Here is a 26,964-nt window from a genome sequence, read left to right on the forward strand (position 1 = left end):
CTCCAAGGTGGTTTGTTATCGAGCAGGCTGACCTAATATTGACAAAGCAGGCCTAGTATTAATGAACTATTCAACAAGATTAGCATATGACTACCAAAAGTTGACTAATTTGATAATACAATGCCAAGGAAGAGGGCTAATTGCCTCTGCAACTTTAAGACCTCTATTAAGTGTTTGACGGCCTTTAAAAATTTTTTTTTGGGCGTCTTTATTTTGTGGCTGCCTGTGGAGACAAATCTCAAGTTTGTATAATGTATACATACTTTGATAACAGATGTACTTCGAACTACATTTAAAATATTCTACTGATCGTAGATTATGCTGACATTTACTCTGTTTTTCCTTCTTTCCCAATCAAAGCCTTAAGCATGTGGTCAATGGAGGCAAAGAATGGTCACCCAGTGCTCCTAGTCTGGGGAAAAACCGGACTGCTGCTATGGTTCCGGAGTTCACTAGCCTCAATGAAATAGGTATGGGTAATGCACAATGTTTTATACATATGGTACTGTGCAGAAGTTTTAGGCACATATATATAACTGGGTGTTTTGTCAACCTGGAGCTAAGAGGGAGTTTCTAAATCTGGCAAGGGCAAAGGATGTTGGGAATGGCGAGGGTGGAGTGCAGTGGGAGGGGTGTGGGACAGGTGGCACAGGGCTGCTGAGGTGGGTGTGATGCAAGTATGATGCATCTAGCCCTGAGGCAAGGTCATTTGATTCCAAACAATTGATTTATTGATCATTACAGAATGTGTCTCTGGTGCTTCCTACGCCCTCCCCTCTCCCTTTCCCCTTTCCCAGCCATGATTTCCCTCTCCCTGACTCCTTCAGTCCACAATAGAGACCCATATCAGAATCAGGTTTATCATCATTCACATATGTTATGAAATTTATTTTTTTTTGCAGTAGGACAGCGTAATACATAAAATGACTAAAGTACTATATAAAGTCTTAGACACTCTAACCCTATATAGTAATAATTAGTACCATAGTACTATATTACACTGTACTAATGCACAGTAAGTATTGAACTTTGTTTTTCTTGTTGAGGTAGTTACTGTGAGAGACGTTTGCAAGTAAGAAATTGCCCATTTCTCATGTTCCCCTCCTTCGATGGCAAAGTGGTTTCCAGACTGCTACCAGTAATTCAGTCTCTGACTAAATTGGCCAGTTTTCACTTGTGAGATCCACATGAGCAGAGGTATTATATCTGAAACCTTGACAGCTGATTGCATGATCTGTGGTAAACGAGTTGTGGATTTTCACTGCTTTACATTGGGATTTGTGTTAAGTAGACCTGCCTTTATTTATTAAATATTTTCAGATATGAGTGTTACAAGCCAGTGTTTATTGTTCATTCTGAAATGCCCCTGAGAATGGGGTGGTGACTGCGCCCCCCCCCCAGCCTCGCCCTGCCTCGACGCACTGCAATTCCCCCAGTGAAGCTACTCCTACAGTGCTGCAAAGGAGACAGTTCTAGGATTTTGACCCAGTGATGTAGGATTGATAGTATATTCCCAAGTTCATGTAAGGTGTGCTCTGGAAGGTGACCTTCAGTTAGTGGTGTTCTTATGTCTCTTCTGCCCTTGTTCTTTGTGGTAGTGGGGACTGTGGTTAAGAGATATTGTCAGAGTAGCTCAGGTGAATAATTGAAGTGCGTTTTGAACACTGCAGTTGCCTCGCCAGTGATAGATGGAATGAACGTTTAGGATGGCCGGTGGAGTGCTACTCAAGGACTGGTTTGGGCTAGATTGTCTCAAACTTCTTGAGCATTGTTGGAGCTGCCAAGATGCTTCAAGAATACCTGCCCTTCCTGACGTCCCAAAGCTAAAGCTGCGCCCACCTGAGAGAATCTGAGAGATGTGCGAGTAGGGCAGGTAAAAAAGGCCTGAAGTGAAGTATCCCCAAAGAGTATAAATAAACAACATATGGACAATAAAGGGCATCAATATATGGATAAAGACAGGGTATCCAAAGTGGCAAGAGCTGGTGGTGGACTTGGTTACTGAGAAGTTTTTAGGATCCAGCCACAAAAGACTAAAGAGCTCATAAGTGAGAAAATGAACTTTGAGTGACAATCTACACATCGTATAAAAACAAGCAGACTGAATCACCAGACTAATTTCTAGAATGAGAATGTTGTCCGCAAATAAAGACTGAATAGTTTTGTTCTGTCTGCCTTGGAGTTTAAAAGCACGAGGAGTGACCTTATTCCATCGTCAGATCATAATGGGGCTTACCAGGGTAGACGTAGGGATATTTCACTCGTGGGAAAGTTTTGAATGAGGGTATATAATGACAAGATTAGAGTTAGGTCATTTAATCATGAACATAGAAATTTCTTCCCCAGGAGGATGATGAATTTCTGAAATTCTCAGCAGGTGGTGGAAAGTGAACCATTAGAAATATTTGAAGTGAAAGTCAGCTAAATATTTAATAGGATGAGGAAAAAAAATAAGGATATGGAGATGACCTACAGAAGAGAAGTTCAAGTGAGCATAGATCAGCCTTGATCATATTAAATGGTGGGGCAGGTTTGACAGGCTTGCTCCTATTTTCTTGTCTTCGTTTACCTAGTTTAGAATACTGTATTTAAATCAATATAAAATTATGTACCAATTGTAAAATAGTGGATGAAGTCAAACTGATATTTAGAGGATACAATTAAGAGAGAGCAGTGACACAAAGAAAATATTTTAAAAAATATATTGAGGCATCCAGCGATAATGAAAAGCTGAAGGAGTGAGGCTCCACACTTGTAACTTTCAGACTTAAGATGGTTCTTAACAAAAATCAAGAATTACCACTCCATTAACCACAAATGAGAGAGCAAGCCCTATTTTTCTCTGGAGTGGTTAGTAATTAAGTACCACAAGGAGATGAATGTCACTTTTATCAATATGATACTGATTGTGCAAAACTTGTGGAAGAACAAGGTAATCCATATAAGAAATCTCCAATTTCCTTTTTAAGTTTTGCATTTACAGATGCTGCAAGTTGTTGTTTGGGTTACTTTTCAACAATGAACACCTCATGGCTACCTAACAGAAAACAGTCCCTCTTTTAACAGGCTGTCAGTTGGGAAGGAAAACCTAACTAATTTTCTGAACCACCTGTTCCTCAATGCATTACAAATAATGTCAATTCAAACATATTTCCATGGAATCAAATTGTGATTGAGCAGCTGAGTGGTAACCAGGACTTGAGTCTAGAACCAGACTACCCATTGAGTCTGGGCAGGATATTGAGAGGGTTTTGATGTTCTTCTCTATTGTTTCGCGCTGAGTGATGTATGGGACAAAGCTCCATATCCCTGACACACGACAATTCCTTTACTAAGCTATTACTGCATATGGTAGTTTATTATTTCATTCTGTTATCCATGCAGACAATTGTTTTTAAAAATGATTGATATTTAGCTATAACAATATAATCCAGTTTGAGTGTGCTGGTTTTTCTAATGAAACTTGGATATTATGCAGAATCTAAGGCTGACTATACATCCTGCAACTATGGGTTTTATGCAACACACACAAAATACTGAACTCGGCAGGCTAGGCAGCAGCAATGGAAAGGTGTACAGTTGACATTTCTGTCCGAGACCTTTTAGTAGTCCTGCTGAAGGGTCTTGGCTTACATAGGAAAACATAGAAAATAGGTGCAGGAGTAGACCATTCAGCCCTTTGAACCTGCACCACCATTCAGTATGATCATGGCTGATCATCCAACTCAGAACCCTGTACCAGCCTTCCCTCCATACCCCCGATCCCTTTAGCCACAAAGGCCATATCTAACTCCCTCTTAAATATAGCCAATGAACTGGCCTCAACTGTTTCCTGTGGCAGAGAATTCCACAGATTCACCATTCTCTATGTGAAGAAGCTTTTCCTCATCTCGGTCCTAAAAGGCTTCCCCTTTATCCTCAAACTGTGACCACTCGTTCTGTACTTCCCCAACATCGGGAACAATCTTCCTGCAACTAGCCTGTCCAATCCCCTTTGGATTTTATACATTTCAATAAGATCCCCCCTCAATCTTCTAAATTCCAACGAATATAAGCCTAGTCGATCCAGTCTTTCATCATATGAAAGTCCTGCCATCCCAGGAATCAATCTGGTGAACCTTCTTTGTACTCCCTGTATGGCAAGAATGTCTTTCCTCAGATTAGGGGACCAAAACTGCGCACAATACTCCAGGTGTGGTCTCACTAAGGCCTTGTACAACTGCAGTAGTACCTCCCTGCTCCTGTACTCGAATCCTCTTGCAATGAATGCCAGCATACCATTCGCCTTTTTCACCGACTGCTGTACCCGCATGTCCACTTTCAATGACTGGTGTATAATGACACCCAAGTCTCGTTGCACCTCCCCTTTTCCGAATCAGCCACCATTCAAATAATACTCTGTTTTCCTGTTTTTGCCACCAAAGTGGATAACCTCACACTTATCCACATTAAATTGCATCTGCCATGAATTTGCCCACTCACCTAACCTATCCAAGTCACCCTGCATCCTCTTAGCATCCTCCTCACAGCTAACACTGCCGCCCAGCTTTGTGTCATCCGCAAACTTGGAGATGCTGCATTTAATTCCCTCATCTAAGTCATTAATATATATTGTAAACAACTGGGGTCCCAGCACTGAGCCTTGCGGTACCCCACTAGTCACTGCCTGCCATTCTGAAAAGGTCCCGTTTATTCCCACTGTTTGCTTCCTGTCTGCCAACCAATTCTCTATCCACATCAATACCTTACCCCCAATACCATGTGCTTTAAGTTTGCACACTAATCTCCTGTGTGAGACCTTGTCAAAAGCCTTTTGAAAATCCAAATATACCACATCCACTGGTTCTCCCCATCCACTCTACTAGTTACATCCTCAAAAAATTCTATGAGATTCGTCAGACATGATTTTCCTTTCACAAATCCATGCTGACTTTGTCCGATGATTTTTCCGCTTTCCAAATGTGCTGTTATCACATCTTTGATAACTGACTCTAGCATTTTCCCCACCACCGATGTTAGGCTAACCGGTCTATAATTCCCCGGTTTCTCTCTCCCTCCTTTTTTAAAAAGTGGGGTTACATTAGCCACTCTCCAATCCTCAGGAACTAGTCCAGAATCTAAAGAATTTTGAAAAATTATCACTAGTGTATCCACTATTTCTTGGGCTACTTCCTTAAGCACTCTGGGATGCAGACCATCTGGCCCTGGGGATTTATCTGCCTTTAGTCCCTTCAATTTACCTAACACCACTTCCCTACTGACATGTATTTCCCTCAGATCCTCCATCTCATTCTACCCTCTGTCCTCTACTATTTCTGGAAGATTATTTATGTCCTCCTTAGTGAAGACAGAACCAAAATAGTTATTCAATTGGTCTGCCATGTCCTTGCTCCCTATAATCAATTCACCTGTTTCTGTCTGTAGGGGACCTACATTTGTCTTTACCAGTCTTTTCCTTTTTACATATCTATAAAAGTTTTTACAGTCAGCTTTTATGTTCCCTGCCAGTTTTCTCTCATAATCTTTTTTCCCTTTTCTAATTAAGCCCTTTGTCCTCCTCTGCTGGACTCTGAATTTTTCCCAGTCCTCAGGTGAGCCACTTTTTCTGGCTAATTTGTATGCTTCTTCTTTGGAATTGATACTATCCCTAATTTCCCTTGTCAGCCACAGGTGCACTGCCTTCCCTGATTTATTCTTTTGCCAAACTGGAATGAACAATTGTTGTAGTTCATCCATACGATCTTTAAATGCTTGCCATTGCGTATCCACCGTCAACCCTTTAAGTGTCATTTGCCAGTCTATCTTAGCTAATTCACGTCTCATACCTTCAAAATTACGCTTCTTTAAGTTCAGAACCTTTGTTTCTGAATTAACTACGTCACTCTCCATCTTAATGAAGAATTCCACCATATTATGGTCACTCTTACCCAAGGGGCCTCTCACGACAAGATTGCTAATTAACCCTTCCTCATTGCTCAATACCAAGTCCAGAATAGCCTGCTCTCTAGTTGGTTCCTCGATACGTTGGTTCAAAAAACCATCCCGCAAACATTCCAAGAAATCCTCTTCCTCAGCACCCTTACCAATTTGGTTCACCCAATCTACATGTAGATTGAAGTCATACATTATAATTGCTGTTCCTTTATTGCACGCATTTCTAATTTCCTGTTTAATACCATCCCCAACCTCACTACTACTGTTAGGTGGCCTGTACACAGCTCCCACCAGCGTTTTCTGCCCCTTAGTGTTATGCAGCTCTACCCATCTCGATTCCACATCCTCCCGGCTAATGTCCTTCATTTCTATTGCGTTAATCTCCTCACTAACCAGCAATGCTACCCGACCTCCTTTTCTTTCATGTCTATCCCTCCTGAATATTGAATATCCCTGAATGTTGAGCTCCCATCCTTGGTCACCCTGGAGCCATGCCTCTGTGATCCCAACTATATCATTTTCATTAATAACAATCTGCACTTTTAATTCATCCACCTTGTTACGAATGTTCCTTGCATTGACAAACAATGCCTTCAGGCTCGCTTTTACAACACTCTTAGCCCTTATACAATTATGTTGAAAAGTGGCCCTTTTTGATTTTTGCCCTGGATTTGCCGGCCTGCCACTTTTACTTTTCACCTTACTACTTTTTGCTTCTACCCTCATTTTATACCCCTCTGTCTCTCTGCACTTGTTCTCATCCCCCTGTTGTGAACTAACCTCCTCTCTCCTAGTCTCTTTAATTTGATTCCCACCCCCCAACCATTCTAGTTTAAAGTCACCTCAGCAGCCCTCGCAAATCTCCCTGCTAGGATATTGGTCCCCCTAGGATTCAAGTGTAACCCGTCCTTTTTGTACAGGTCACGCCTGCGCCAAAAGAGGTCCCGATGATCCAAACACTTGAATCCCTGCCCCCTGCACCAATCCCTCAGCCACGCATTTATCCTCCACCTCATCGCATTCCTACTCTCACTGTCGCGTGGCACAGGCAGTAATCCCGAGATTACTACCTTTGCGGTCCTTTTTCTCAACTCCCTTCCTAACTCCCTATATTTTCCTTTCAGGGCCTCTTCCCTTTTCCTACCTATGTCATTGGTACCTATATGTACCACGACCTCTGGCTCCTCACCCTCCCACTTCAATATCTTGGACGCGATCAGAAATATCCCGGACCCTGGCACCAGGGAGGCAAACTACCATCCGGGTCTCTGGACTGTGTCTACAGAATCGCCTATCTGACCCCCTTACTATCGAGTCCCCTATCACAACTGCCCTCCTCTTCCTTTCCCTACCCTTCCGAGCTACAGGGCCGGACTCTGTGCTGGAGGCACGGCCACTGTCACTTCCCCTGGGTAAGCTGTCCCCCCCACAACAGTACTCAAACAGGAGTACCTGTTGTCAAGGGGCACAGCCACCGGGGTACTCTCTATTACCTGACTCTTCCCCTTCCCCCTCCTAACCGTGACCCACTTGTCTGCCTCCCGTGGCCCCGGTGTGACCACCTGCCTGTAACTCCTCTCTATCACTTCCTCACTCTCCCTGACCAGACGAAGGTCATCGAGCTGCAGCTCCAGTTCCCTAACGCGGTCCCTTAGGAGCTGCATCTCGGCGCACCTGGCGCAGATGTGGACGTCCGGGAGGCTTGGAGACTCCAGGGCCTCTCACATCCAGCACCGAGAACAGCAAGCTGCCTTCACACTCATACTACCCCTCTCCTCAAATAACAACAAAAAATGAATACCAAACCTTCCTCGCCTCGCTCGTTTCTGCCTAAGCCCGTTGCGCCGAAGCCCTTAAGCCTTCACTCTGCTCCCAGCTCACTCTGCCACCCGCAAACTATGCAGCCCGCTATATGAGGCTGTGTTCCTTTTAAATCTTCCGTGCTTCACTGCCCAATGTCACACGCCTGCGCAGTCCCGCCTCTCTGAACGCCGATGGAAAAAAAAACGAAAAATTCAAAAATGGCTTCCTGTGCACTCCCGCTCCAATTTTCAGACTTCCTTCTCCGAATTAAACCCGAAGCAGGATTTCTGTCCTTTTAAATCTTCCGCGCTTCACTGCCGGACATCACACGCTTGAAACGTCAACTGTACTCTTTTCCACAGATACTGCCTAGCCTGCTGAATTCCTGCAGCATTTTGTGTGTGTTGCTTGGATATCAACATCTGCAGATTTTCTCTTGTCTGCCTATGGCTTTTATAGTGTTTTGAAGTCTAAACTCAAGTTAATATCGGAGAAGGTAAAGTCTTAGCAGTTTCTTCAAATTTTCAGCGTTTTCTCTTGATTCCATTGCTTCAATAATTTTACTACACCACCCTGTTACCTTGCTAGATAACTTAAAGCAAAGGACTCATTTCATTGTCTTCTCCTGACTTTTAAACAAGTGCCTTTTTATTTGAGCAGTGCTCTACAGTAAACATGTGAGGTAGTTTCTGTCTGTCTGTCTGTATCTTGTTTTATGGCGGTCAGCATCCAGCTTAATGGTGCATTACCGCCACCCTCTGCTCCGGAATGTGCACTGGACATACATTCTAAATCCCTTCACCCAATCGCGTGTGTATATACACACACACACACACACACACACACACACACACACACACACACACACACACACACACACACACACACACACACACACACAAACCTACACTTTACCCTTCCATCTTTGACCATCCTAGTACCCTATTCCTGTTTATCCGTCATATCCTATAAAAAACCCCTGTACCCCTTAAAAACGCGAAAAGTACCTGGACTTGTGCTCCCTCACCCATGCCCAGCAACCCTTTTAATGTGAATTCCTGCACCCCCAACTCCCTTAATTTAATTCTCATCATCTCTCTCTGTATCCCATACTTCCTGCAACACAAAACTACATGTTCTACTGACTCCTCTTCCTGACATTCCTCACACAATCCTGTCTGGTGTTTCCCTATCATTTTCAATGTTTTGTTTAATGCACAATGCTCCGTGAGGTAGTTTCAGATTCCTCTTTCCCTTTTCCAAATAAAAATGTGATCCAATATATTAGCACACCTGTTCTGATTGGAGAGGGCAGAGATCTGCATGGCAATTGGTTTATTATTGTCACATGTGCAATGAAAAATGATGTTTTGCATATCATGCATATTTGGATCACATCTGAACATCAAGGCAGTATAAAGGGAAACATTAATATAATACAGAATATAGTGTTACAATTGCAGGGAATGTGCAGTGCAGATAGACAATAAGTTGCAAGGTCGCAACAAAGTAAAAAATGAGGTTAAGAGTACATCCTGTTGTGACCATAGCCCATTAGACATAGGAGCAGAATTAGGTCTTTTGGCCCATTGAATCTGGTCTGCCATTTCATCATGGCTGATACAATTTTCCTCTCGGTCTCAATCTCTTGCCTTCTCCCCATATCCCTTCATGCCCTGACCAGTCAAGAATCTATTAATCTCTGCCTTAAGTATACATAAAGACTTGGCCCCCACAGCTGCCTGTGGCAAAAAAATTCCACAGATTCACCACTCTCTGGCTAAAGAAATTCCTCCTCATCTCTGTTCTAAAAAGACACCCCTCTATTCTAAGGCTACGTCCTCTGGTCTTAAATTCTCCCACCATAGGAAACACCCTTTCCACATCCACGGTATCAAGGCCTTCCAGCATTCAATAGGTTTCAATGAGGTCACCCCTCATTCTTTTGAGTTCAAGTGAATACAGGCCCAGTGCCATCAGATGCTCTTTATATGACAAGCCATTCAATCCTGGAATCACTTTCATGAACCTTCTTTGAACCCTGTCCAGTTTCAGCACATCCTTTCTAAGATAAGGGGACCAAACCTGCTCCCAATACCCCAAGTGAGACCTCACCAGTGCTTCATAAGTTTTCGACATCACATCCTTGCTTTTATATTCTAGTCCTCTTGAAATGAATGCTTGCATTGCATTTGCCTTCCTCCCCACAGACTCAACCTGCAAATTAACCTTTAGAGAATCCTGCACAAAGACTCCCAAGTCCCCTTGTGCCTCAGTTTTTTGTATTTTCTCTCCACTTGGAAAATAGTTTACCCTTTCATTTCTTCTACCAAAGTGCATGACCATACACTTCCCAACACTGTATTCCATCTGCCCTTTCTTTGCCCATTGTCCTAATCTGTTTAAGTCATTCTGTAGCCTCTCTACTTCCTCAAAACTATCTGCTCCTCCAACTATCTTGTGCAAGAAATTCATTTGATAGTCTTTTAACAGGAAGATAGAAGCTGTTCTTGAGCCTGGTTGAACTTGCTTTCAGGCCTTTTTTTGTCTTTTGCCTGATGGAAGGAGGGAAGAATAGAGAAGGTCTGGGGTAGGAGGAGTCTGTAGTTATATTGGGTGTTTTTCTGAAGCAGCAAGAAATGTAAGCAGAGTCCACAGAGGGGACGCTGGCTTTTGTGATGTGCTGAGCTGTGTCCACAACTTCCTGCAGTCTCTTGTGGTCTTGGACAGAGTAGTTGCCATACCAAGCCAAGATGCATCTAGATAGGAAGTTTTCCATTGTGCATCGATGCAGGTTGGTGAGAGTCAGTTGGGACGTCCCAAGTTTCTTCATCTTACTGATGAATTAGAAGTGTGGATGTTCTTTCTAGGCCATGGCATTATGTGGTTGGACCATGACAACCTGTTAGAAAAGTTTACTCACGGAAAGTTGAAGCTCTCAACCTCAGCATCATTGATGTAAACAGAAGCATGTGTTCTGCCTCGCTTCCTGAAGTCAATTCTCTTTTCTTTTGCTGGCATTGAGAGAAAGGTTGGTGTCATAGTGCCATGCTATCACATTTACCTTTTTGTTCTTGGGTACTGGAATGATAGTGATCTTTTTAAAGCAGGTGGAAACCTCGGATCGAAGCAGGGAGAGATTATAAATGTTTGCAAATACTCCTGCCAGCTGATCTGCATAGGATCTAAGGGAGCAACTACATCTGGGCTTGCCATAGGTTCACTCTCTGGAAGTCTGATCTGATGTCCACAATGATGTCTGTTGCTTTAGGTCATTGGAGGCTGTTGGGGAAAGTGGCGACAGTCCAATCACCTTTTCAAAACATACATAGAATGCATCAAGTGTATTGGGGAGGGATGTGCTGTTATTAGCAATGCTGCACAACTTCATTTTGTAGCCCGTGGTGGCATGCAAGCCTTGCTACAATTGATGGCTGGTCTGGGTCTTGGATCTGTACTACTAATGGCTATTGTTATCTCTGTTAGCTTTATGCAGGTTGTATTTCGATTTCTTATGCAGGTGAGCATCATCCAGTTTGAACCCTGCAGACCTGGACTTCACTAGAAAGTAGATCTCTTGGTTCATTCATGATTTCCAGTTTGGGAACATCCGCACTGACGTCTTTCGTACACAGTCCTCTACACACTTGCTGCTAAAAGTTTGTGATGTTAGTGACATACTCATTCAGATTGGCTGTTATGTCTTTGAACAGAGACCAGTCTACTGAATTCAATTGAATTGACTTTTTTACTTCTCATGTATGTGAAGGATGTAAGAAATAATCTTCATGTTATATCTCCATCTAAATGTGCCATGTGCTATCATAGTTATTTGATTTTTATGGATATCAGAAGCTGGAATAGATTGTGGTTGGGATGACTTGGGTCCCCAATGATCCTATGGGCCCTTTTTACACACCTGTCCTTGTAAATGTCCTGAATCATGGGAAGTTCACATCTACAGATGCACTGGGCTGTCTGCACCACTCTGTGCAGAGTTCTGCGATTAAGGAAGGTACAGTTCCTGTACCAAGCAGTGAAGCAGCCAGTCAGGATGCTCTCAATTGTGCCCCTGTAGAAAGTTCTTAGGATTTGAGGGCCCAAACCAAACTTCTTCAACCGTCAGAGGTGAAAGAGGTGCTGTTGTGCCTTTCTCACCACACAGCTGGTGTGTACAGAGCACGTGAGGTCCTCAGTGATATGGGTGCCGAAGAACTTGAAGCTATTTACCCTCTCAACCCCAGATCCATTGATGTCAATAGGGGTTAGCCAGTCTCCATTCCGCCTGTAATCACCAACCAGCTCCTTTGTTTTTGCGATATTGAGGGAGAGGTTGTTTTCTTGACACCACTGTGTCAGAGAGATGACGTCTTTCCTGTAGGCCACCTTATTATTGTTTGAGATAAGGCCAATCAATGTAGTGTCATTGGAAAATTTAATTAGCAGATTGGAACTGCGGGTGGCGATACAGTCATGGGTATACAGGGAGTAAAGGAGGGGAGTCAATACACAGCCCTGAGGGGCTCCTGTATTGAGAATCAGAGTGTTGGAGCTGAGAGAGCCCACTCTTACAACCTGCTGGTGATCTGACAGGAAGTCCAGGATCCAGCTGCACAAGGCAGGGTGAAGGCCGAGGTCTCTGAGCTTCTTGTCGAGCTTGGAGGGAACTATGGTGTTGAATGCCGAACTGTAGTCCAAGGATTCTCACATAAGCATCCTTCTTCTCCAGATGTGTAAGGACGGTGTGTAGAGCAGTGGCTATTGTATCATCTGTCGATCAGTTGTGTCAGTAGACGAACTGTAGGGGTCCAGTTTGGGTGGTAGTAAGCTGCAGATGTAATTCTTGACCAGCCTGTCAAAGCATTTGCTTACTATTGAGGTGAGTGCAACAGGACGCCAGTCATTCAGGCCTGTTACCTTGGTCTTTTTTGGTACAGGGACAATGGTGGATAATTTGAAGCAGGAGGGCACTCTACACTGGGAGAGGGAGAGATTAAAAATGTCAGTAAACACACCTGCCAGTTGTGCTGCGCACATCCTGAGTACTCACCCTGGGATGCCGTCTGGTCCCGCAGTCTTGTGACTGTCCACACATGAGAAACATCTGTGTACCTCAGCCTCAGAGATGATCAGGTTGCAGGTTGTAGCGGTGGCTTTCCTCGGAGGCTCAGAGTTAGCGACATCGAACTGAGCATAAAAGCGATTGAGCTCATCTGGGAGAGAGGCCGCGATGTTGGCAGCACCACCACATTTGGATTTGAAGTCTGCGATGGTATGCAACTGTCACCACAAGTCACGTGTGCTATTCATTGTGAATCTTGACTTAATCTTCTCCCTATATTGTTGTTTTGCAGCCTTGATAGCTTTGTGCAGATCACAGCTGTTTTTCTTGAGCTCTAGTTGATCGCCAGCGATGTCTGCTCGAGTGACTGCCTTGGACATTTCTTTTGCGATCACAAGACCCTGATGAACATTGATTGTCAAAGGCCTGCTTCCTTTCTTTGGTGGAGAGACAGGCAGCGAAGCAGCTGTGTTGCCTCAGTTGAAGCGCGGACTAGGGCTTAAGGTGCAGGTTGCAGTCTGGTGTCTGGGCTCAGTTGGGGGTGGTCTCTTCCATCAGTGCTGCCCTCCAGTGTTGGATTGGTGGAATTACAGGCTGGCCATCAACTTGTGGGACTTGTTGCTCAGAGTCTTGGACTTAAAATGTGTTTTCTTACACAACTATGTTTTTTTCCCCTTTCTCATTATTTTGAATGGGCGTGTATGTTTTTGCACCTTGGCCTCAGAGGAATGCTGTCTCATTTGGCCATATCCATGTATAGTTTGAATGACAATTAAACTTGATTTGATTTAACATTCTTAAAGTTGGCCTGGTTGAGGTTGCCAGCAAGGATGAACAGGGGCTCAGTGTATCCTGTTTCAAGGCCATGCTCCATGGAGTATATTGAGCAAAGGCTTCATACCCACCTGGTGTATGAAGTCATCTGCCATCAGGGCAGCTGGTGAACACACATGGTAGGTAGAATGGGCAGCCCTTAATTATCAGATATTCCAAGTCAGATAAGCATGAACCTGCCAGGACCATAACACTTAAGCACAATGAGTAGATTAGTAAGCAGACCCCTCCACCTCTTACCTTGTCTAAGTATGCTGTAGCCTCTTAAGATGTTAAACCAAAACAGAGTTGGAAACATTAAGACAGATCACAAAGATAATGGTATGGTAGATTTTATATCAAAAATACAATGTTGAGAGAAAGTCTTGGGCACATGTAAAAAAAAAATCTGTGAAGCAAAATGCTTTCAAAAATATTGAAATGAAAAGTTCTTAAATGTCAAAATAATTACTATAAAGACCAGCAAGCAGTAAAAAAACAATATTTGGTGTGATCCTCTTTTTCTTTAAAGCTACATCAACTCTCTTGGGTATAAAAATTGGCTGGTAGATTGTTCCAAGTATCCTGAAGAATTTGCCACAATTCTTCCGCAAACTTGGGCTGCCTTGCTTGCTTCTAATTCTCCAGGTAATCCCAGACAGCCTTGATAATGTTGAGATCAAGGCTCTGTGGAGGCCATACCATCTGCTGCAGAAGTCATTGTTCTTTTTTTCACTGAATGCAGTTCTTTGTGACCTTGGCCATTGTTTGGGGTCATTATCCTGCTGCAGAATGAAGCTGGGACCGATCAGATACCTCCCTGATGGTATAGCGTGATGGATGAAAATCTGCTTGTACTTCTCAGGACTGAGGATTCCATTAATTCTGACCGAATTATCAACTCCATTTGCAGAAATGCAGCCCAAAACCTGCAGGAAACCTCAACCATGCTTCACTGTCGCCTACAGACACTCATCCTTGTAGCACTCTCCAGCTCTTCAATGGACAAACTGTTTGAACCTAAAAATTAAATTTTGACTCGTCGATCCAGAGCACTTGTTGCCATTGTTCAGCACCCTAGTCCTTCTGTTCTTGTGTGTGGGTGAGCCTTGGTTTTGTTTTCATTTTGGAGGAATATGTTTTTGGTGGCAACTCTTCCATGACGACCACTAAAGTCATGACTTATCCGGACTATAGAGGATGTGCTTGGGTTCCCGTGCTTTTTGTGAGTTCAGAGCTGATGGCACTGCTGGACTTTTTCTGATTTAGAAAGGACATCTGTTTGATGTATCTCTCATCTGCTGCACTCATTTTCTCTGGCCGACCACTGTGTTTTTTGTCCTCAACCTTGCCGATTTCTTTGTGCTTCTTCAGAAGAGTTTGGACGGTACATCTTGAATCGCCTGTCTGCTGGAAAATTTCTGCTTGGGAAAGACCTTGCTGATGTAGGATGACCACCCACCTTGTGTCTTGTTGCTGTGCTCACTCTTGCCATGATGTAAGAGCTGATGATTTGAAGGTTAAACTGTCACATCTGCTACACCCTCACCTACTAGTTTGGTTGTCCTTCACCCAGTTTGATTCCTTCTACTCCCATTAGTTTAGTTCATTCAACTCATTAGAATCCTGTTTGTATCTTTGTTTAGTCATGCACTGGGCTACCTACAAAATAATCAAGACTTTATTTGAAAGGTGGTCTATTACCTAATGTTACTTTCTTTAAAAAAAATACAAAAAATTCTCTAACATTTTTTTTGGAAAATGAGTGTTTGGAATCTAAAATTTGCTCTTTTCTACTGACATACTAATGCAGAAGACAGAAAAATACACCTGAAACAAAATTTATATAAAAAATTTATGGTGCCTAAGACTCAAGCACAGTACTGTATGTTTCATGTACAGAGAAAATATAAGAATGGAACTGGAATACCACTTTGAGTTTTTAGCACATCTGGAAAGATGTATTGTTTCTTGACAGTACACAGATTTGCCATAATGGTACTGGGACAACATGGGTCAAATTATGCTTAACTTGACATTTTCCCTTGTGTTTAAATTGGGTGGGACTGAATGGTGATCTAATCAAATATTTACATTTATGTTATTGCAATGGAGAAGACATTTTACCTCATAAGGGAATCTTGAAATATTTACGGTGAGAATCAGGAGCACTTCTTTTACCCGTTGGTGGTTATTGAAAAAATAGAATTCTCTTGTCCAAAAGATTATGGATGACGTTGGGTTTCAAATAAAATCTTTATGTTGTAAAGATATTACAATTGCTGAAATAGATGTGAAGCATGACAAATGCTTAGATCAGCTATAATATGATTCAGAAGCTGACTGAGTAAACTGCCTTGAGAAGCTATGGCATGCTGACAATGTGAAATGGTAACAATAAGACATTTTATTATTTTTTTTAAAAATTTGACTGATGTCTATACCTGCCTGTAATATGAAAGATGGAAACACTTATTCTGAAGCAATGCAGATTCATAGATCCTTCTCCTTTTCTGCAGAGCATGAAGATGGGAATGTAATGAAGGATTGTGACCCTAGGTTGCAGAAGTGTTCTTTTCCCAACCAGTCCTACCTCTCTTTACCTTTCTACTGTAATGATGAATGCGAGGCTGGTGTTAGTGACAACAATGAGGAACCGACTCCAGTGAACTCTGCCACCAGCACCCCGCAGCACACCCCCACTAACAGCTATAAACGCAGCTCACAAAGGAAGAAGTGTGACCTGGTCCTCCTGGGTTGTGGTGCTGTCTTGGCAGCAGTGGCTTTGGGGTTTGATTTGCTGGAGCTGGGAAAATGCCATGTTTTACAAGAAGCTGTCGAACCTAAAGAAGAGAAGAAAAGGAAGGAGGGCATCTTCCAGCGCACCACCCGACTGCGACGGAGCATCAGCCCTCCGTCTCGGAAAATCTTCAAGAATGAAGAGTTTGTCATTCCATCCTCATTGACGCTGCTTTCACTGTCCTCCATTTCCGAATGCAACTCCACAAGGTCTTTGCTGCGTTCAGACAGTGATGAGCTGGTGGTGTACGAGATGCCCACAACGCCAAGTTCAATGGACGACAACTCTGTGTTTATTACTCATCATCCTTTAGTAGACATAACCATTGAACGCTTCAAGAGGGACCCAAAACAATCATTGACCCCAACTCACGTGACAACAAACAGCACCACTGCACACCGGGGTCACAGAAGGACTCCTTCTGATGGGGCCATTAAACAGATTCCCCAGACTCTGAACTCCACAACGTCCACTGGTACTGTAGGCTCCATTGCGACAGGTAGGAACTCATTATTGTTTTGGAATTGGCAGCAATGACTGAACTGTATTCATGATAGAAATAGAGTGCTCACCTAATGTAGTTTCCATGCCAGCCTTCATTCATACTTCCACAGCCATCCCGCACTTTAGGTCCCTCATACTTCCAAACTATTAAATTCCCCCAATTCTCCCTGATTTTCATCTTTGTGACCTCCCACTCACTAGGCTTCAAAGCAGGGCCAACCTTTAGCAGTGGAGGGTAGCAGGAAAATTGATCAGTCCACCCATAGAGTCAAATAAAAGTACAGCTCAGAAACAGGCCCTTCGGCCCATCTAGCTATGCCAAACCATTTAAACTGCCTAGTTCCATTGACCTGCACCAGTACCACAGCCCTCCATATCCCTACCATCCATGTACCTATCCAAACTTCTCTTAAACCTTGAAATAGAGCTCATATGCACCATTTATGCTGGCAGCTCGTTCCACACCCTCACGACCCTCTAAGTAAATAAGTTTCCCTTCATGTTCCCCTAAACTTTTCATCTTTCACCCTCAACCCAGGAGTTCTAGTTGTTGTCCCACCCATCCTCAGTGGAAAAAGCCTGCTTGCACTTACCTATCTATAGCGCTCATAATTTTGTATACTATTATCAGATTTCCCTTCAGTCTTCTATGTTTCAAGGAACAAAGTCCTAGCCTATTTAATCTTTCCTTATAACTAAGGTTCTCCAGTGTCAGCAACATCTTTGTAAATTTTCATTTTACTCTTTCAACATTATTTACATCTTTCCTGTAGGTAGGTGAGCAAAACTGCACACAATACTCCAAATTAGGCCTCACCAATACAACTTTAACATAACATCCCATCTCCTGTACACAATACTTTGATTTATGAAGGCAATGTGTCAAAACCTTTCTTTACAACCCCACCTATCCATGACACCACTTTCAATGAATTATGGACCTGTATTCCCAGATCCCTTTGTTCTACTGCACTCCATAGTGCCCGAACATTCACTGTGTAACACCTAACCTTGTTGATCCTACTGAAGTGCAACATCCTGCACCTGTCTTCATTAAATTCCATCTGCCATTTTTCAGTCTATTTTTTCCAGCTGGTCCAAGCCCCACTGCAAGCTAAGATAGTCTTTCTCGCTGTCCACTACACTCCCGAATTTGGTGTCATCTGCAAATTTGCTGATCCGATTTACCTCATTGTCATCCAGATTACTGACATAGATGACAAATAGCAAACGGATCCAGTACTAATCCCTGCAGTCACAGGCCTCTAGTCAGTGAGGCAACCATCTGGCTTCTCCCCCAAAACCAACGTCTAATCCAACTTACTACCACCTCTTGAATGCCAAGCAACGGCACCTTCTCGACCAACTTCCCATGTGGAACTTTGTCAAATGGTTTCCTAAAATCCATTTAAACAACATCCACTGCCTTGTCTTTATCAACTTTCCTGGTAGTTTCCTCGAAAAACTCTTAAGATTTTTTGAGTAAATACCACACGTGAAGTCATGCTGATTATCCATGTCTATCCAAATACTCACGCATCCGGTTCCTCCTATACCTTCCCATAACTTTCCCACTACTAATGTCAAGCTCACCAGCCTACAATTTCCTGGTTTATTTTTAAAGCCTTTCTTAAACAGTGGAACAACATTGGCTATCCCCCAATCCTCCAGTACCTCACCTACCGCTAGGGCCCTGTGTCTATAGAATCACTTGGGATTCTCTTTCACCTTATCTGCTAGGGCACCCCCCCTGATTCCTTTCTTAACTGTTCGCTTGCATTTCTTGTACTCCATAAGCACCACGTTTGTTCCTACCTGCCTATATCTTGAATGCACCTCCTGTTTTTTTCCTTAAACAGGACCTCAATATCTCTTGAAAGCCAAGGCTTCCTAAATCTGTTATCTTTATCTTTCGTTCTGACACGCACGTACAAGCTTTGAACTCTCTAAATATCACTTTTGAAGGCCTCCCGCTTAACAAGAACACCTTTGCCAGAAAACAGCCTGTCCCAATCCACACTTGCCAGATCCTTTCTGATATCATCAAAATCGATCCTTCTCCAGTTTAGAATCTCAACCTGCGGACCAGACCCATTCTTTTGCATATTTAATTTGAAACTAATGGCATTGTGATCACTGGATGCAAAGTGTTCCCCGGCACAAATTTCTGTCTCATTCCCTAATAACAAATCAAGTATCGTACACTCTCTCCTTGGGACTTCTACGTGCTGATTAAGGAAACTTTCCTGAATGCATTTGACAGGCTCTATCCCATCTAGTCCTTTTATAGTATGGGAGTCCCAGTCAATGTGTGGAAAGTTAAATACAACTGCTGTAACACCCTTATGCTTCTTGCAACTGTTTGCGATCTCGCTACAAATTTTGTTCCTCTAAGTCCCTTGGACAGTCGGGTGGTCTGTAATATAGCCCCATTAACATTGTCATACCTTTCTTATTCCTCAATTTCACCCGTTAATGCCTCACCGGATGAGTTCTTCAGTCTGTCCTGACTGAGCACTGCTGTGACATTTTCCTTGACTAGTAACCCTAGCCCTTCTCCTTTAAACCCTCCCGCGCTGTCACACGTAAGACAACAGAACACCGGAATATTGAACTGTGAATCCTGCCCCTCCTGCAACCATGTCCTACTAATGGCTACAATGTCATATTTCCATGTGTTGATCCATGCCCTGAGGTCATCAACCTTTCGCACAATACTTCCTGCATTGATATATGCACTCAGGATATTAGTCACACCATGCTTAACTTTTTGATTCCTGACTTTGACTGATGTCTTAACAGCATTTGTCTCCACAACCTCTCCACGCTCTAGTTCCTATCCTCCTCAACTCTAGTTTAAACCTCACCCCCGTGCAGCACTAGCAAACCATCCCACTAGGATATCAGTCCCCCTCCGGTGCAGATGCAAACAGTCCCTTCTGTACAGGTCCCATCCTCCCTGGAAGAGAGCCCAATGATTTAAAAATCTGATGCTGTCCCTCCTTTACCAATTTCTTAGCCACGTGTTAAACTGTATAATCTTCCTTTCTCTGGCCTCGCAAGCGTATGGCACATTAGCAATCCTGAGACCACAGCTCTCGAGGTCCAGACTTTTAACTTAGCACCTAAATCCCTGAACTCACTTTGCAAAACCTTATCTCACTTCCTACATATGTCATTGGTGCCTACATGGACCACGACATCTGGCTGCTCACCCTTCCACTTAAGAATGCTCAGGACTCAATCTGAGATGTCCATCTGTTCCACAGAAACACAATGACCATGGCATACCTTCTTGGTGGATGGTTGCACTGCCTTGTGAACTATGCTAGTACAACTTTGAATAATCTGATAAGCCTTGGACTTTGGTTTGCCAGATTGGTTGATTTTCTGGGCTATTGAACATTATTCCCACTAATGCTACAACTTATTTTAAATTATTTTTTCTGATATTGCATACTGTTGTAATAAATTTTCCAGTAAACCAGATACATTTTAAGAGAGCACAAGGACCAAGATCTCAATGAGTCTTGGAGTACGAAGAACATTATCTGACGAGCCATTGGTGTTTCTGAATAGTTGAACAGTGGAATATTGGAGTTTTATAATAGTGTTAACATAGTACAAATATACTATATAAATCTTTCAGTCCATTGATAGTTGTAGGTAACAGTGGCATGAGGTAGGTAACAGTATTATTTTTGAAAACATCACTGTCGAATTTTCAGTGGATGAAAATGGTGTATAATTTGCCCGTGACCAAGCATATTTAAGAATCTTCTATGTTTGGAAATTTAAGTCTATAAATGTGAAATAACATCCAGAGAGGAGGCAAATTCATGACCCTAGTTCTTGGTTCAAAACCTATTTGTCAAGTGTCCAGTTTATGCTAGACTTTGCATGTCATCTAATTTCTGCCCATAACTTCGGGTATTAAGGTAAATCATGCTGACTGTGGCTGGATGCTGCCAAATTTTAGACATCCCCTGGCAAGTAGGTCCTGGGTTTGTGTAAATCCACCTAAAGTCTGGGATGAGGTGAGTGACAGACCCATTGTGATTCACAATGTGATGTCAACAAGTAGGATTGGAGTGCCTTGTCAACCTGGAATTTATGAACTTAGAATATTACAGCATGGTGCAGGGCCTTTGCATGTTGTACCAAACTTCTAACATACTCGAGGATCAATCTAACCCTTTCGTCCTACATAGCCCTTTATTTTTCTATCCTCCATGTGCATATCTACATTTCTTAAATGTTCCGAGTATATTTACATCTGGCATGCACTCAACCATTCTCTGTATAAAAAAACTTGCATCTGACATTCCCCTATACTTTCCCATAATCACCTTAAAATTAAGGAACTGAGGAAAATATTAGGTTTGATTATTTGTTTTTTATTATTATTTATTTTAATTTTGAAGATATGTTTAAATTTTTAATAGATACTTTAATGGCTTGTAAATGTCTCAGAGTATCGGAGGTGTTGAAAAACATGCAAAGCTTTGATCATTTTGACAGGCTATGAAACTGTGATCTCAGCCTTGCTTGACAAATAGCATCAGGGCTTCAATTCTATGCTGGCGGAGGCCAGTGCATGCCAGGTAGTGTTCTATTTCTCAGCTCCAGCAGCCAATGTTCAATTCTGAGCCTTCTGGGCTGCTTGTGTAGTAATTGTATGTTCTCCCCGTGCCAATTTCCCCCAGGTACCCCACTTTCCTCTCTTATCTCAAAGACATGCAAATTAGTGCATTAAATTTCCACTGTGTAGTCATTTAGTCAGAGAAGCAAGGCAGAGTTGATGGGTGTGTGTGAGAGAGGAATAGAACGCCTAAGGGAACCAATCTAGACTTTATGGGCTGAATGGCCTCACTATAATGTAGGAAAATATGATAATTTGCTCCAATGTTCTGATTATATTGTAGGTGTGTTACATGCTTTTCCAGGAATTCCTTTTGATCATTGCTATACTGAGCCTTTACCTTCTCCTGAGCAGCATCTGCATGCAACGGGGTTAAGTTACAGGGCGCTTGACTATTGATCCAGAGATGTGAATTTGAATCTCATTAAGCACTTGTGTAATCTTAATTACTTGGATTTAATAAAAATCTGAAATTTATATAAGATACTAGGCTCAGCAAGTGTTGTAAGTGAAACTACTCAATTGTTCTTCAGGAAGAAAATCTGCCATCCTTATCTGATCCTGGATATTTAACCACACCCACTGTTCAGGAGCAATTGGGGAAGAGCAATAAATGCCTGCATTGCTTTTGACTGGATATGTGGCCTAGTGGTGCAGTGGCAGAGCAGACGCCTCACGCCTTCAGCGTTCTGGGTTCGATCCTGACCTTGGGTGCTGTTTGCGTGGAGTTTAATGACATAAACCCTACTTCTTCCCTGGGCAGAGAATTTCACAGATTAACTATTCTCTGGGAAAGGTGGTTTGATCTCATCTCCGTTCTCTGATCTATTGCCTCAAATCTTCAGCCATGTGCCCTGGTCTCACCTGCCAGTGGAAACCGTTTTCCTGCTTCTATCTTATCGACCCTTTACTAGTTATACATGTTTTTATAGGGTCACCTCTCATCTTGAGTTCCAGCCAGTGTAAATCCAGCCCACACAATCTGTCCTTATATTCTAACCCCCTCATTACTGGAATCAACCTGATGAACCTCCTCTGCACACCTTCCAAAGCGATTATGGCTTTTTTCAAGTAAGGAGACCAGAACACTTCACACAATACTCCAAATATCGCCTCAACAGTACCCTGTACAGATGCAACATAACCCTCATTCTTAAGTTTAATCCCTGCAGTAATGAAGCCTAACATTCCATTTGCCTTCTAGATAACCTGTTGCACCTACAAACCAAACTTTTGCTAGTTGTTCACAAATATCCCCAAGTCCCTCGGCATAACAGTTTGCTGCAATTTTTCACCATTTAAATAATAATCTGATTTTCTATTTTTCCTTTCAAAGTTGATGGCCTCACATTTATCAACATTGTACTCCATATGCCAGACCACTGCCCACTCACTAAAGCTATCTACACCGACTCCAATCAGCATATTTATCCCAATTCTCTGCTGTATATTGGTTAACCAATCCTTTATCCTTGTTAATGCATTACCCCCAATTCCATTCATCCATATGGAGCTGTCCTTTTTGTGGCACCCTATTGTATTCCGTCTGGAAATCCAAGTATGCATAACCGCCTGTTCTCCTCTTTCCATTGCACTCATCATATCCTCAGAAAGCTTTGGCAAGCTTGTCAAACAAGACCTCCCTTTCCTGAATTCATGCCGTGTCTGCCTGATGGAACCATTTCTATCCAGAGGCCTTGTTATTTCATCCATAATAATAGTTCCCCAACTACAGACATTGAGCCGATTAGCCTGTAATTACCTTTCTGAAACAGTGACATGACACTCAGTTTTCCAATCCCAGAGACCAGCAAATTTTGGTAAATTATCACAAACACCTCTATGTTAACTTCCACCATTAATTTCAATATACTGAGATGCATCCAATCAGGACCAGATGACCTGTCTACCTTTCAACTCACTAGTTTGCTCAACAGAACCTCTTTATTGATAGCGATTGTATCAAGGCCTTCACTTCCTACCACATCCATAACATCTCTGTTTGGCATGTTAGACAGTGTTCTCTGCTTTGCAGACTGACGTAAAATAGTTGTTCAAGGCTTCGGCTATTTTCCTCATTATCCAATTTTAATTCATGATTCTCATTTTCCATTTTAGCCATCCTTTTCCACTTTATATAGTTATAAAATCAATTACTATGTTTTTATATTTTCTGCTAGTTTACTTTCACAATCTAGCTTCCCTTTCCTTATTTGCTTGGTGGTTCATTGTTGCTTTTTAAAGTTTTCCCATTCTCCCAGTTTCCCATTACTCTTGGTGATTTTGTGTGTATGAACTTCTAGTTTGATGCCTTCCATTATTGTTCTTAGTTATCCAAGGCGGGCTCTCCCTCTCTTAACTGGAAAGTACATTTGTTGAGCTCTGTGTTTTAAAAAAAAATCTTCTATAACTATTTTTTTAAGCCAATACACAGTCAGTTCAGTACTTTTTAATGTTAATTACCTTTTTATTAAATTTCATGTTTCAACACAAAGAAGCATAGATCAGGAAATAGAGCACAAAACAACACTTTGTAAGCTGCATTAAAGCAATAGCATTACAGGCTCCATTCACTTAATCAATGTAATGAAATTTGTTTAAAGAACTTTTTGTATTTTTTAATGGTTAGTGGCTATTGTAACAGGAAGGATGCAGACACAAAGCAACTGCTCAGTTTGAAGATTAACATGATTGATTTTATTTTTAAGGTATAGGTAAAACCCCAAGCCCCAGCAAGGATCCAACGGAAGTTCCTCGTCTGCCTGATCCCAACCTGGTCTTTCCTCCCACTCCGAGACGGAGAAGCATGAAGCAAGACTTCACTCTGGAAAGGCCCAAGACACTGGAATTTGTACCAAGGCCTCGTCCATCTGCAAACCGCCAACGGTTAGATCCATGGTGGATTGTTTCACCCAGTAAAACGCACAGCAACTCCCCAGTTAATAGTTCTAGTACTGAAACACCATCCAACCTGGACTCCTGCCTCAGCAGTAGTGGCACTGTGGAGGAAAGACCAGGAGTCCCCATCTTTCTGCCTTCTAGGCAAGGACTTGCTGGCTGTAAAGGGACATTGCTAGACACAGATGTGGAAGGCCAGAGTCGGGATGGAACACTTCCTCTCTGCAGAGCAGAAATGAGCTCACGCAAGATGATGAACAGTGATCAGGAGCACAATTTCTGGTCATAACAGCATGTGTTATTTCACAGGAATCTATGAAAAGAATTTGCACTGGAATGCACTTTTACATAAGGACTGGTTTGAACTGAATGCTATTTAATATTGCCCAAGGAACTTGACAAACTTCGAACTTGGAATCAATATCCTTAAGTTTATTTGCTCAACAAAGAAAAGCTGTTTGATTCTATTCAATGGAGTTCCATTCATCTTGCTCCAAAATCTCATCTTTTACTGTACGTATTTGAAGTCTTCTTATGTATTGCCATTCTTTCATTGTTCAGAACGATTGTCGTAGCAAGTTGAGATCAAGTTCAAGCTGCATCGATTCATACAAAAACTAGCCTGATTTCTCCTGTGTTACTACCTACTTAACCAAGTTTCAAGGCAAGCAAGCACGTTGGTAGAGTCTAAAAGCATGACCAATTCAGATTTATTCATATCCCATTGGCTTATAAATAACCTTAGACAAACATCTGGCTTAGGTCCTACAATTCTGGTACTATTTTCTTTTTTTTTCCTTTTTGGAGAAGGATAGCAAAAGCAGCAAGGTAGGGCTGAGAGAAAAGCTGTAGGAGAAGTCTAGTACTCCACTACTGGAGACCAACTCTCATTCCAGACTAGTGAAAGTTGAGGGGCTCTAGGAGTGGGCGTTACTGTTTCTGAGGCAAATGTACAAAGCTTCTTATCATTTTCACAAATGTCACACAGATCTCCTTACAACAGGAGAACACCAAGTACAGTAATTGAGTTGTCTGTTTTCTCCATCCTATTCTCAGCCAGCTTTTTCCAGTCTGTGTTTCAAAATCATCTCACCTTTTTTGATTGTTTCCCGGCATAAACTGTTGTCACTGTTCACAAGTTTCTAACACGGTTAGGAGCAGGGAAGAGTGAATAAACATATCTGCCATTAGCTCAAACTTGGGTCACCTCACCTGAAATGGTTTTGATTTTCTTTTTTTTTAAAGATTCTGTTTGATGACATCAGCTATGACATCAATTAGCCTGAGAATTACCAATCATCCTTACAGCTGCTCAGTCAAAAATGGTATATAATAGCACTTGCTAAATCTATATGGATCTGTTATTCTGGAGTTCATCTCAAGGCCCACTGGATGTGATCACTATCATTTTATTTGTTTTATTTGCAGCGGGGAGTATATTTTGCACCAAGTCTTTGAGGGTCAAACAGTACATAATAGGATGCATTATAGGAACTTGCAAAGAAGTGTACCATTGTTTTGGAGAGGTGGTGGAATCTCCTTTTATTGAGTTGGGGTACAGGGTCTGTATGGTATTTGAAAATGATAATGGTCTATAAATAAGATGCTTTTTAAATGTCTTTTGATAATCATTCAGTGCTACTGACTTGCTTGCAAGTTTTCCAACAAAGTGCAGCACAGACTGATAGGACGGGGTAGCCTGCAAAAGGGAAGATTATCTGTTGAACTGTTAATTCAGCTGATGTTTTATTCGATGTGAGTACTGCAATAACCTGGCACCTCAGTTGTTTTCTCTTGCCTCTGAATGAGAAAGTGAAGGAGTAGTACCTTCGGTAAAATAGAATGCTGGCAGTGGTCAGCAGACTCAAATGCACAGTTTATAGCCCAAATCAAGCTTCCTGACACCAGAATAGTATACCACAGAACTACAGGATACCAGCTTCTTGGATATACTATATATGACCAGTTGAAGAAGTCCAAGATGAGGTGGCAGTTGGGTGTTGGGATATCTGGCCGCCTGTTCCACCACTGCATGCACCATTGACCCTACAAATGGAACACTGTCTATCTCTGGACAGGCACGTATACACTTCTCAGCAGACACCTCTGCTTTACTCCAGCGAGACCCCTGGCATACAAACATCAATCCCATTCACTAGAATGGTCACCACAGTCTAATTCTTAACCTTATTTTAAAATTCTAAATGTGTCAAGCAAGGGGTAGACTCTAACAAGTCAGCCAGGGGCACTCCCCCATACAGGATAAAGTGCTATAATGTAGCCCCAGGAAAACTTACCCCAAATACTGCAATTTGTTACATTTATCAAAGTATCGTCAAGTTTATTGTCATATGCACAAGTATATGTATGAACTGAAACAATGAAAACTTTCATCAGCATCACAAGCACATAGCATAAGAGATACAACATTCACAAGACAAATATAAATTATACAAGAAAGAACACAATTAGAACAAAAAGTCTGCTGTGGTGCAAAGTGTTCATAGT

The 26,964-nt window shown here is 42.3% G+C and overlaps 1 protein-coding gene across 1 annotated transcript in view; it reads left to right on the top strand.

The window, feature by feature from the left end:
* map3k9 (mitogen-activated protein kinase kinase kinase 9) overlaps positions 1–24,745 on the top strand; it is a 184,929-nt gene extending 160,184 nt beyond the window's left edge. The window contains 3 exon segments of the mRNA XM_072251022.1: positions 361–470; positions 16,132–16,911; positions 24,267–24,745. Coding sequence (XP_072107123.1) covers positions 361–470; positions 16,132–16,911; positions 24,267–24,745 — 1,369 coding nt within the window.
* Positions 24,746–26,964: the final 2,219 nt, after the last annotated feature.

This window comes from Mobula birostris, chromosome 1 (genome assembly GCF_030028105.1).
Source record: "Mobula birostris isolate sMobBir1 chromosome 1, sMobBir1.hap1, whole genome shotgun sequence".
Taxonomy (NCBI): Eukaryota; Metazoa; Chordata; class Chondrichthyes; order Myliobatiformes; family Myliobatidae; genus Mobula; species Mobula birostris.